The sequence below is a fragment of the Anolis sagrei genome, chromosome 3, assembly GCF_037176765.1.
Source record: "Anolis sagrei isolate rAnoSag1 chromosome 3, rAnoSag1.mat, whole genome shotgun sequence".
Classification (NCBI taxonomy): Eukaryota; Metazoa; Chordata; class Lepidosauria; order Squamata; family Dactyloidae; genus Anolis; species Anolis sagrei.
Genome location: NC_090023.1, coordinates 136795414 through 136809114, shown reverse-complemented (window position 1 = coordinate 136809114; position 13701 = coordinate 136795414). Strand labels below are relative to the sequence as shown.

The window sequence follows — 13701 nt, the reverse complement described above, 5'->3', positions numbered from 1 at the left end:
TAACGTGAATTATACTGCTATGCTTTCTGTCTTGTAATGGAACATGGGAAGTTATGTTATACAGAGAGAGAGCCTAAATCTACCTCACACTCTACTACCTGTACACAATATACAATATACACTGATTGGCAGCATCTCTCTAGAGTTTATAACAAGTATATTTTTAGTTACTGTCGAAATTGGGGGTTTCTGAATGCAAGCACATGATCTGTCAAACACACTAGGCTACTTCCCTTTATGGCAGTAGTTCTCAACCTGTCAGTCCCCAGATGTTTTGACTTTCAACTCTCAGAAATCCTAACAGCTGGTAAACTGGCTGGGATTTCTGGGAGTTGTAGGCCAAAACACCCAGGGACCCACAGGTTGAGAACCACTGCTTTACGGTGACTAAATAAGATCTGTAGCTGAAGTTGCCAACATGATATCCACAGTTGTTGGTATACCCACTGGCACTACAAGGGTGTTAGACACCCTTGCCTGTCTCCGGGATGGATTATAAACTTAAATGATGGTTTGGGTCCCATTTCTTTTCACTTTCTCTGTTTAGGCAAGTCCACTATTATGATTTCTAGCAAAGAAAAGGAAGAGAAAAACAATTTCCAATAGGACATAAGCACCAGAGATAAGAGAGCTGACATAAGAGACAGTAAAACCACATAGAATGTCATTTTTGCTGATGGCATAATTGTGCAATCAGAATGATTGTGCAGAGATCACTTTTAATGGGATGTATTCAGTGGGAATAGGAGTTCTAACAGGAGGGAAGTATATACAGACTGTGAGAACAGCTATTCTGATAACCCAAAGCTGTAGCCCAGTTTACCCTGAGCTGTTCTGTGTTGGGGTTCAAACCTCCTGAGTGGAGAGGTCCTAAAGCTGAGCCATCTAGCCCAAAAAGCCAGCATCTATAGTGACACTACAGGATCTTGTCAGGAAACTCTTCAGGACAGGTTGTAAATATAGGAATATTTGGACCTCCCTGGTTAATTGAACCCTGACATACGTATGTGTTGCTATGAGAGTTTGAAAGGGATGAAGAATTCAGTGTAGTGGTAGAAACTAGAAACTTTCCCACTTTCCCTGAATGCAGGGAGACACCAGATACAATAGATGTGTCAGTGACATTAGGTCTGCAAATCTTATTTTAACAAATAGAAGACCCTCTCTTCTATGGTTTGAGATAACAAATTGATTTCATTCAACAGCCTTAGCCCCAGCAAGGTCAGAGGAAGAACAGAATTAAGCTTCCACAAGGTTTCTTTCCTCCCCAATCAATTGAAACTCCCTCGAGGACACCAGCGTTGAAGGGAAGGCTATAAGTGACTGTCTGGGGATCCGTCAAAAGTGCTCTCATAATTCCCACAAGCTTCATAGAGGAGTGCTTGGAACAGTAAGTATCCTTTGCTTTCATTTTTGTCTTCCCCATTTTCAACCTCCAAGGAAAAACCCAAGAATATAAAAAGGGGGAATGCAATTGGGGGCGGGGGAGGTAAGACTTGATGAGGGAATATGCAAGTTGAGGGACATGGGTCTTTAAAAAGGGCAGAACAGACAGGGAGAAAAATAGTAACAATGATGAAGGAAGCAATGAAATAAACCGAAGAGAAAGTGGAAGACCTTTACTTGATGAAACAAAAGAAAAGAACTAAATATTCTTCAAATATTATATGTGATTCCATGCCTAGCCTGGGTGGTGTCTGGAAATTTCTTGGATGGCTTCTTCTCTACTGGCTGAAGCAAAAGATCTTTCCTAGAAGGAAAACTAACAAGGACAAAGAAGAGGGGCAAAGGACTGTAGACAGCAAGACAGAGGTACCTAAAAATATTTCAGAGAGAAAAAAGGAAAACTGAAAATTCAGAGCTGTAAAAATCAAAAATAACAAGAAAAGAACCATGGCTGTTTGTGTGATGATCAGAGGAGAGGTAGAGTATGGGGAAAGGGAATGAGGGCAAGAGTGTACCCTTTAAAAGTATATTTCTATGAGTTGACATAGGTAAATTTGCTTGCTTTCTGAGAAACATGCTTTGCAGCAGAAAGAACTGGAGCACAAAAATGTGTATCAAATTTTGAAGTTTTCTTTTTGGGAACTCAGACTCAACCATTTGCTTTCATTCATTTTCATGAGAATCGACTTCTGCTTTAGTTTCTACCTGTTTGCCTTCTGCAAAATGCTGATAATAACTATCATGCTTGTTCATGTCGCTCTAGAAACCATTTTGCAAATGAAAATGTTCCTCGAAGACTACACTTTTGTGATGAGACACAAGATAGTCTCTCAAAATTCCAAACGCACCCACAAGCTCATCCATTAATGTGCAACTGCTTCATCCTCACAATCATCACCACCACCATCAGCTTGAATATGGTGCCTTACATTTATCTCTAATGAAATTCATTTTGTTAGTTTCAGCCCAATATTCTGTTTCAGATTTAACGAGGTCCTAAACAGAATAGGTCAAGCTTGGAATGGGTACAAATGTCTGGGACAGTGTTTCTCAATCTGGGGGTCAGGATTCCTGGGGCAGGTGTCACGAGGGAGTGTCAGAGGGGTCGCCAAAGACCATCAGAAAACACAGTATTTTCTGTTGGTCATGGGGATTTTGTGTGGGAAGTTTGGCCCAATTCTATCGTTGGCGGAGTTCAGAATGCTCTTTGATTGTAGATGAACTATAAATCCCAGCAACTGCAGTTTCCAAATATCAAAGTCTGTTTTCCCCAAACTCCACCGGTGTTCATATTTGGGAATATTTAGTATTTGTGCCAAGTTTGGTCCAGACCCATCACTGTTTGAGTCCACAGTGCTCTCTGGATGTAAGTGAACTACAACTCCAAAACTCAAGGTTAATGCCCACTAAACCCTTCCAGTCTTTTCTGTTGGTCATAGGAGTTCCCTGTGCCAAATTTGGTTGAATTCCATTGTTGGTGGAGTTCAGAATGATCTTTTATTGTATGTTAACTATAAATCCCAGCAACTAAACCTCCCAAATTACAACATCAATCCCCCTCGCAACCCCACCAGTATTCAAATTTGGGTGTATTAGGTGTTTGTGCCAAATTTGGTCCAGTGAAAAATACATCCTGCATATCAGATATTTAGATTATGATTTAGATTATAATAGTAGCAAAATTACAGTTGTGAAGTAGCAACAAAAATAATTTTATGGTTGGGGTCACCACAACAGGAAGAACTGTATTAAGGGGTCATGACATTAGGAAGGTTGAGAAAGAATGGTCTAGGGTCACATGAGATAAGATGTCTGGAATTATTAAAGTTTCCTTACTGTTTTATTTACATCCATCTCAAAATATGAAATTAAGGTGGTTCTTAATTATTTCCATGCAAACACTGAAGAAAGTTGTCCTGATAGAGAAAACTGATCATGAATAGGAGAGAAGCAGAAGTAGCTATAAACACACAGTTGATTTACAGATGTTATAAAGCATGAGCAATTATCACAAATGCTTTATTTGTACACAGACCTCTGAATATCAGCTGCTGACGAGAAACAAATTAAGGCTATTAGCATTATGCCTTCCTTGCCGTTTCTTAAGAGGAATATGGCTGGCTAAAAAATAGATGCTAGACTAGAAAGATTTTGGTTCAACAGAGGAAGATAATCTATGAGTTCTTTAGTGACTCATCATTTGCAAATTTAAAACATTTTTTCAAAAAACATACATATCTCATCTTATGTTTAACTTATTAGTGGTGCAGGAATGGTAAAACATTTTTATGTAATAAGAATATTTTGGTAATAAAACAAAATGAACAAATGTAATAGCTTACATGGAATCACACAAAATAAAATAGCCTAGATTCATTCAGTAATACTGCAAAATTTAATACATACATACACACACTTAATCAGTATGCCTTCTATGTAGTGTACATGGAATTGCATGACAGTGTCCAAGCCAGCTATTTTGCAACATTGAATCATAGAGTTGGGAGGAGACCACATGGGCCATCTCGCCAACCTGCTGCCAGGCAGGAAAAGCATCATGAAAGCACACCTAACAGATGACCATCCAGCCTGTTTCAAAGTCTCCAAAGAAGGAACCTCCACCACACTCCGAGGCAGAGAACTAAGAGCTGTACTACTGAACAGCTCTTATAGTCAGGAAGTTCTGCCTAATGTTCAGGTGGAATCTCTTTTCCTGCAATTGATCTGACCCAGGTTTGCTTAACTTCAGTAAGCGTTCACTTTGTATTATAGCATTCTAACAATACAAAACATTTAAAATTCTTCCCCTATTATTTCTACACCTATGTTAAATTTTCACTTGAGAAAGTATGCCTTTCCAGTTATACATTACAAAAACCATCTACTTAAATTCACAAATCTCCATCTCTTCAGTTAACATCTCTGACCCAACCAAGAAGCGGTTGCTTACTTCATAAAAGAAACCAATATTAAATTTGTATCAGCAGTTACAAACATACTTTGCTAGTTTCCTGAACAAAAGCATCTGACATCTATGACTCCTTAGATTTTAGGAGAAGGGAAAATACAGTTCTGATATATAAACATCGGAAAACAACATCTTAGAATGCACACACTAAGAAAGAGTTTAAGTTCACAATATATCCCCATGGTTTATTGCACTACTCCAGATAGACTGAAAACAAGGAATACCATACATTCCCATGGAAGCTTATAATAAATAGAAAAAAAATGTGAGTTATGAATTACCATGGTTACAAGCTTTCAGAACAGGTCTCTCAGAAACTGGGCTGAAATTCTGTGGTGCATCTGTAGGTAAACAAAAGAAAAAACTAACAAAGTAAATATTCTCTATTAACAGTTGTACATAAGTATACGTATATTGAAAGGGATCTCCCCCAGATTATTTCTGGAAGTCTATCTCTGGAACTAAAGTTGCAATTGGTTACGTTATAATTTAACATTGTTACTATAAGTCTAGTTAACCCCAAAGCCGCTTTTATCAAAAATAATGAAGCTGTTATTCAGGTTCTACTTTGCAAGAGTTTGGAGTCCAGGGACAATGAAAACAAGACTTCAAGAAGTGGGGATCTTGGATCCTTCAAGCATTTTGTCCTACAAATCTTATCAGTTATGCTGAACATGGCCAATGGTAAGACATTCTGGGAGCTGTAATAAAAAACACCTAGAAAGTCAAAGCTTCCCCATCTTGGCTTAGAGCAGTGGCCTAGAAGGAAAGGAAAGTTTGCTAAGGGAATCTTGCTTCATAGTTTAATTTTAAAGGTAGGCCTATTTCCAGTGATTCTAAACTAGAGTGTATTCTGATGCTATGTTAAGATTGCATCTGCTGTTCAAAGACAAATTAAGTGTTTCAGAAGAGGAAAGAAAAATATCATGATAAACTAATCCATTCTGGTGTGCAGTGTATTATTAAAGAACCAAATTGTAGCTATGTAAGGAGGGAAGATTTTACTGATCGCAGATTTGGGGGGGGGGGGATGGAAAGTGTTTTTTCATTGAATTCCAACTTAGTTTCAGCAAGTACATCAAAGGTTAACAAAATTATGATTTATTTATTTATTTATTGTACCAGAAGCGAGTTGAGGGTACAGTTAAAATGCATTTAAAAACACAACGTTGTTGTTTTTTTTAAAGGACTTGGCATTATGCTAAATGTCCTTTGTCCAGAAGCTGCCCACTTGGAGTGCCTCTAGTGTTGCTGTGAGAAGGTCCTCCATTATGCATGTGGCAGGGCTCAAGTTGCATCGTAGTAGGTGGTCTGTGGTTTGTTCTTTTCCACATTCATACATCATGGACTCCACTTTGTAGCCACATTTCTTAAGGTTAGCTCTGCATCTTGTGGTGCCAGAGCGCAGCCTGTTCAGCGCCACTGTTGGACTCTCCCTTGCTGAGGTGTTCCTGCGAGCATCTCTGTAGATATTAGGAAGCTGTTTCTTGATTTAAGGCATTGGCATGCTAGCTGATATCTGAACAGTGGATGGGCCAAAGATGTAAATGTCTTGGTCCTTTCATTGTTGGCTGCTATTTCCCAGCAGATGTCAGGTGGTGCAATACCAGGTAAACAGTGTAATTTCTCCAGTGGTGTAGAGCATAGACATCCTGTGATAATGTGGGATGTCTCATTAAGAGCCACATCCACTTTTTTAACGTGGTGAGATGTTTTCCACACTGGGCATGCGTATTCAGCAGGAGAGTTGGATAGGTTTGGTTCGGAACAGCCTAAAAGTCGTAAAAAACTACTGACTTTGGGCTTCCGAAGCAGTTTTGAACCATGGCCCTCCCACCTTGGGAGAGGCAAATCCAAATACATTCCATAATGTTTGGATGTCTCCCAAGATTATTTTAATTTTCACAATCAACCATTAGGCAACTTGATAAAGCTTAACAGTTTTAAAATCCCATGCTTCCCCTCCCTGAGTGATGCAAGGGAGGGATGAAATGAGCATGGCTAACACTCCTTTCCTTTCCTTTCCTATCCCTTCCTTCCCTCTTTCTTCCTTTCCTTCTCCCTCTCTCTCCTTCCATCTGGCCTTTCTCTAAGGGAAGGGATATTGGATTGATATAGCCTTCCATTTCGCCTTGGTGCGTGCAGGTCCATCCAAACACAAACAAGGCTATTTTGCTCATCAAAATGATGCCTTTCCCCCCTCATTTCCCAGGGAAAAGGGTCCTCTTCCCTTTCTCTAGGTGAGAAGGGCCATTTAATAGGCTGGACCCCCTTCCATTTTGGGCAAAAGGACCCCAATAATCCAGATCAAGTGATAGCGGAATGTAAACAAGCCTCGACCTCACAATAAAACCCCAGAAAGAGGCAAAAAAGGCACCTCTGAGGAGAGGGAGATTTCCATCGTTATTTCAGGATTAATACACTTCCAAATGAGGAGGAGGAATTATAGAAAAGGAGGGGAACTGTCAGGTGGAGATAGATAAAGGGAGAAAAAGCACAACCTTGGGTGCAAAGAGAGGAATACTACCATCAAGAGAGAAGGGGAAACATTGGGGTTTTCCGGGCTGCCTGGCCATGTTCCAGAAGCATTCTCGCCTGACGTTTCGCCTACATCTATGGCAGGCATCCTCACAGGTCATGAGGTCTATAATATATAAACCCCATTTTTCACAGATATATCAATCCCACTTGCCTGGTTTCCAACAGACCTCAGAACCTGGAGTTTCCTCAGTGCCAGTGCTGTTTTTTTTTCTACTGCTCATGCATGTCTACAATTAACTAATCAATTCTGAAGTTTTGGAAGGTTTTGAATTTTTTTAAAAAAAATGGAAGTGACTTCAGAATCGAACCACCAGTGCCCCCACATCCGAAACGAGTTTTGAACCATTTTTAAAAATCAACCAAGCCTATTCAGCAGCAGAGTAGCAAAGAGCAAGGACAGATGTCTTCACTGTGTCTGGTTGTAATCCCCAAGTTGTTCCAGTCAGCTTTCGTATGATATTATTTCCAGCACCCACATTTTGATTGATATTCAAGTAGTGCTTCTTATAAGTTAGAGCACAGTCCAGAGTGACTCCCAAGTATTTTTCTTTCTTTCTTTCTTTGCCTCCAATATTGCGTCCGCAAAGAACCGTCCGGCTGAGCTGTTTCGAGTTGTCAGAGGCCTATTAACCCCCACCACTCCGGATGGGAGCCCTGACAACTCGACGGCCCGCTGTGAAGCATTTGCTCGGTTCTTCGCGGACAAAGTCGCTTTGATCCGCTCGGACCTGGATACCACGTTAACGGCGGTCTCTGAGGATGTAACAAGAGCACCTGTCTGTCCGATTTTGTTGGATTCGTTTCAATTGGTGAAACCTGAGGATGTGGACAAGGTGCTTGGAGGAATGAGAGCAACCACATGCATCCTAGACCCCTGCCCATCCTGGCTTCTAAAGGAAGCCAGAGGGGGATTGGCCGAGTGGGTGAAGGTGGTGGTTAATGCCTCCCTTCGGGAAGGCAAAATTCCAGCCAGCTTAAAACAAGCTGTAATAAAACCGCTGTTGAAAAAACCATCACTGGACCCCACTCAATTCGTCAACTATCGGCCTGTTTCCAATCTCCCCTTCTTGGGCAAAGTCCTGGAACGTGTGGTGGCCTCACAACTCCAGGCATTCTTGGTAGACACTGATTATCTGGATCCGGCACAGTCTGGTTTCAGGCCGGGACATGGTACCGAGACAGCCTTGGTCGCCTTAGTGGATGATCTCCGGCGTGAGCTAGACAGGGGGAGTGTGTCCCTGTTGGTTCTGCTGGACCTCTCAGCGGCCTTCGATACCGTCGACCACGGTATCCTTCTGGGGCGCCTCGCGGGAATGGGCCTGGGGGGCACTGTTTTACAGTGGCTCAGGTCCTTCCTAGAGGATCGCACCCAGAAGGTGTTACTGGGGGACAACTGCTCGTCCTCACAACCATTGACTTGTGGGGTCCCGCAGGGTTCGATATTGTCCCCCATGTTGTTTAACATCTACATGAAGCCGTTGGGAGAGATCATCCGGAGTTTCGGGGTGCGGTGTTATCTGTACACAGATGACGTCCAACTCTGTCACTCCTTTCCACCCACTACTAAGGAGGCTGTTCAGGTCCTGAACCGGTGCTTGGCCGCTGTGTCGGACTGGATGAGGGCTAACAAATTGAAACTTAATCCAGACAAGACAGAGGTACTCCTGGTCAGTCGCAAGGCCGAACAGGGTATAGGGTTATGGCCTGTGTTGGACGGGGTCGCACTCCCCCTGAAGACGCAGGTTCGCAGCTTGGGTGTGACCCTGGATTCTTCGCTAAGCTTGGAACCCCAGGTTTCAGCGGTTTCCAGGGGAGCATTTGCACAATTAAAACTTGTGCGCCAGCTGCGCCTGTATCTTGGGAAGTCTGACTTGGCCACGGTAGTCCACGCTCTTGTCACATCCCGTATAGATTACTGCAACGCGCTCTACGTGGGGTTGCCCGTGAAGACTGCCCGGAAGCTTCAGATGGTCCAGCGTTCGGCAGCCAGGTTGTTAACGGGAGCGGCTCTCAGGGAGCACACCACTCCTCTGTTGAGCCAGCTCCACTGGCTGCCAATTCGCTACCGGACACAATTCAAGGTGCTGGCTTTAGCCTATAAAGCCCTAAACGGTTCCGGCCCCACCTACCTCTCCGAACGCATCTCCTCCTATGAGCCGGCAAGGACGTTAAGATCGTCCGGGGAGGCCCTGCTCTCGGTCCCGCCAGCGTCACAAGCGCGGTTGGCGGGGACGAGAGACAGGGCCTTCTCGGTGGTGGCCCCTCGGCTGTGGAATGCCCTACCCGTGGACATCAGGCAGGCCCCTTCGCTGTTAGCGTTCCGGAGGAGGACCAAGACGTGGCTCTACGAACAGGCATTCGGTCAACAATGCAATTAAACTTACAATGACGGCATTATTGAACAAGGAACGGCCAAGGGATTATGAGAACGAGATCTGATTTCACTCAGGCGTAGATGATTATCTGTTATATGTTGTGTATGTTATGTCCTATTTATTGTAATTGTTATTAATCGCACTGTAAACCGCATAGAGTCGCCGTAAGGCTGATATATGCGGTATAGAAGAAAAGCAAATAAATAAATAAATAAATAAATATTTTGGTGTGCTGCAGTACTCCAGTGGGATTCCTGTCCAGGTGATCCTTAGAGCTCAAGATGCTGTTCTTAAGATGAAAGGCACACGTCTGCATTTTAGATGGATTATGAATCAGTTGTTTTTTTCCTGTACTAGGCAATAAGAACACCTAAAGCTTTGGAGAGCTTCTGTTCAACCGTTTCAAAGCTCCCTGCTGGAGCAGTGATGGATCCATCACTGGACCCCTCTCAATTAGACAACTATCGGCCAGTTTCCAATCTCCCCTATTTGGGCAAAGTCATGGAACGTGTGGTGGCAACACAACTCCAGGGATTTCTGGTAGACACTGATTATCTAGATCCGGCACAGTCTGGCTTTAGGCCGGAACATGGTACTGAGACAGCCTTGGTCGCCTTGGTAGATGATCTTCGCCGGGAGCTGGACAGGGGGAGTATGTCCCTGTTAGTTCTGCTGTACCTCTCAGCGGCCTTCGATACTGTCGATCACGGTATCCTTCTGGGGCGCCTCATGGATATGGGGCTCGGGGGCACTGCTCTGAAGTGGCTCTGATCCTTTCTTGAGGGACGGTCCCAGAAGGTGTTATTGGGTGACACCTGTTCGACCCCACAACCGTTGCTGTGTGGAGTCCCACAGGGTTCAATCTTGTCCCCGATGTTATTTAACATCTACATGAAGCCACTGGGGGAGATCATTCAGAATTTCGGAATGAGATGTTATCTCTACGCAGATGATGTCCAAATCTGTCACTCCTTCCCACCTGTCACCAAGGAGGCTGTCCAGATCTTGAACCGGTGCTTGGCTGCTGTGTCGGACTGGATGAGAGCTAACAAATTGAAACTGAATCCAGACAAGACAGAGGTCCTACTGGTCAGTTGTAAGGCCGAACAGGGTATACAGGTTACAGCCTGTGTTAGAGGGGGTTACACTCCCCCTAAAGATGCAGGTTCGCAGCTTGGGAGTGATCCTGGACTCATCGCTGAGCCTGGAACCCCAGGTCTCAGTGGTGGCCGGGAGAGCTTTTGCACAATTAAAACTTGTGCGCCAGCTGCGCCCGTACGTTGGGAAGTCGGATCTGGCCACGGTGGTCCACACTCTTGTTACATCCTGGATAGATTACTGCAACACACTCTACGTGGGGTTGCCTTTGAAGACTGTTCGGAAACTTCAATTAGTCCAGCAGGAGGCAGCCAGATTGCTCACTGGAGCGTCATACAGGGAGCATACCACCCCCCTGTTGTGTCAGCTCCACTGGCTGCCGATCCAGTTCCGAGCACAATTCAAAGTGTTGGTTTTGACCTACAAAACCCTATACGGTTCCAGCCCAGCGTATCTGTCTGAACACATCTCCCTCTACGTCCCACCTCGGAGTTTGAGATCCTCTGGGGAGGCCCTGCTCTCGGCCCCGCCTCTGTCACAAGTGAATGAATGAATTGTTTATTGTACTAGCCATAGGCCATGACATCAGTAATACACTAACTTTATAAACACTTTCCAATATAAACCTTAAAATGTAACAAGAATTAAAACTAAAACAAGTTCTTTAAAATTATGAAAGCAGAAACATGACAATAACAGTGTCTGCTTTGTGTCATTCCAAACCGTTTCCATTTCTGACCCCCAGTATGGATTTTGCTACTTTGGCTCTGATCTTTTGGGCTGCGATTGCAAATGTGGCAACATTTCATAGAATCATAGAATCAAAGAGTTGGAAGAGACCTCATGGGCCATCCAGTCCAACCCCCTGCCAAGAAGCAGGAATATTGCATTCAAATCACCCCTGACAAATGGCCATCCAGCCTCTGCTTAAAAGCTTCCAAAGAGGGAGCCTCCACCACACTCCGGGGCAGAGAGTTCCACTGCTGAACGGCTCTCACAGTCAGTAAGTTCTTCCTCATGTTCAGATGGAATCTCCTCTCTTGTAGTTTGAAGCTATTGTTCCGCGTCCTAGTCTCCAAGGAAGCAGAAAACAAGCTTGCTCCCTCCTCCCTGTGGCTTCCTCTCACATATTTATACATGGCTATCATATCTCCTCTCAGCCTTCTCTTCTTCAGGCTAAACATGCCCAGTTCCCCAAGCCGCTCCTCATAGGGCTTGTTCTCCAGACCCTTGATCATTTTAGTCGCCCTTCTCTGGACACATTCCAGCTTGTCAATATCTCTCTTGAACTGTGGTGCCCAGAATTGGACACAATATTCCAGATGTGGTCTAACTAAAGCAGAATAGAGGGGTAGCATTACTTCCTTAGATCTAGACACTATGCTCCTATTGATGCAGGCCAAAATCCCATTGGCTTTTTTTGCCGCCACATCACATTGTTGGCTCATGTTTAACTTGTTGTCCACGAGGACTCCAAGATCTTTTTCACACGTACTGCTCTCGAGCCAGGCGTCCCCCATTCTGTATCTTTGCATTTCATTTTTTCTGCCAAAGTGGAGTATCTTGCATTTGTCACTGTTGAACTTCATTTTGTTAGTTTTGGCCCATCTCTCTAATCTGTCAAGATCGTTTTGAATTCTGCTCCTGTCCTCTGGACTATTGGCTATCCCTCCCAATTTGGTGTCATCTGCAAACTTGATGATCATGCCTTCTAGCCCTTCATCTAAGTCATTAATAAAGATGTTGAACAGGACCGGGCCCAGGACGGAACCCTGCGGCACTCCACTTGTCACTTCTTTCCAAGATGAGGAGGAAGCATTAGTGAGCACTCTCTGTGTTCGTCCACTTAACCAATTACAGATCCACCTCACCGTAGTTTTGCCTAGCCCACATTGGACTAGTTTCCTTGCCAGAAGGTCATGGGGGACCTTGTCGAAGGCCTTACTGAAATCCAGGTACGCTACATCCACGGCATTCCCCGCATCTACCCAGCTTGTAACTCTATCGAAGAAACTCTATCGAAGAAAATATAACATTTAGTGTTATATTTTTAGAATGATCTGCTAGCAAGTCGCAGATCACCACAGATTGTTGCCATTATGCCCTTTCTTCCAAGAGTGATCTTAGGAGATTTTTCCTGTCACAAGTGAGATTGGCGGGGACGAGGAGCAGGGCCTTCTCAGTGGTGGCTCCTCACCTATGGAATTCACTCCCCGGGGAAATTAGATCAGCAACATCCCTCCTTTCTTTCAGAAAGAAATTAAAAACATGGATGTGGGACCAGGCGTTTGGGCAATCTGGGAGATGAATAAAGGACGGTGACGACGGATAGGAATAGACAATGTGGAACGAAGTATGGAGTTGGCGAACGCTGTGCTTGAGATTGGCTATCGACTGTGAAATATATAGTGGTTTTAATTGTTTTAATTGTTAACCATTTAATTGCTGTTTTTATATGTTATTGTATTTGTGTAGGCACCAAATTATGCAATTTTGTAAGCCGCCCTGAGTCCCCCCTCAGGGGTTGAGAAGGGCAGAGTAGAAGCATCCAAAATAAATAAATAAATGGCACGATTGTCAGCATAGGTTAAATACTCTGTCCCTTCTGGCAGTGGCTGATCATTTGTGTAAATGTTAAACACTGATGGAGCAAGCATGCTCCCCTGAGGTAGTCCTGGGGGAACATGAGGATCATAACACATCCCCTGGGCAATGTCTTCTCTCACAGCAGAAGTGACTTGCAGCATGCAACAAACCAACCAACCAACCAACCAAAGTTATGATACAAAGATATAGCATGTTGGTCTGGATCAATAAGGAGACACCCTCTTTCAGTATACAAAGGGTTCTTGTAGAACCTTTCAGACGAACAAAACAAAATCGGTAGACTGAGCTATCATAAACTTAAGTCCATTCCATCAGATAGTAAAATATTTTTAAAGCCGAGGGAGATTTCAGCATAAGCTTTCATGCATTATAGGTCACTTCATCAGAAGTGTGCAATGCTGCCCAGAATTTGAGAGGTGTACACATGGTTGGCTAATGAGGTCAAGGACAATTAAATGCAGAAAATATTAAGATTGATCATTAGATTGTTAACAATCTTGGTACTAGGTAAACTAATGATCTGTGTTAAGAATCTATTATTCTATCCCAAACTCTAATTACTCTCTTAAGTTCCATGATTAGAACTCTCTTTGTTCCATGATTGTTACTTCAAGATCCATAGCAGAAGTTAACAGATCCTAACCGAACGTAGCGGAGCATCAAGTT

At 43.6% G+C, this 13701-nt stretch overlaps 1 protein-coding gene across 1 annotated transcript in view; it reads right to left on the bottom strand.

Annotated features, from left to right (window-relative positions):
- Positions 1–13701, bottom strand: part of DIAPH3 (diaphanous related formin 3) — a 145603-nt gene that overhangs the window by 57682 nt on the left and 74220 nt on the right. Inside the window, exon 27 of the mRNA XM_067466911.1 lies at positions 4696–4755. Within this exon, the coding sequence (XP_067323012.1) occupies positions 4696–4755 (60 nt within the window). The remainder of the gene's footprint in view (positions 1–4695; positions 4756–13701) is intronic.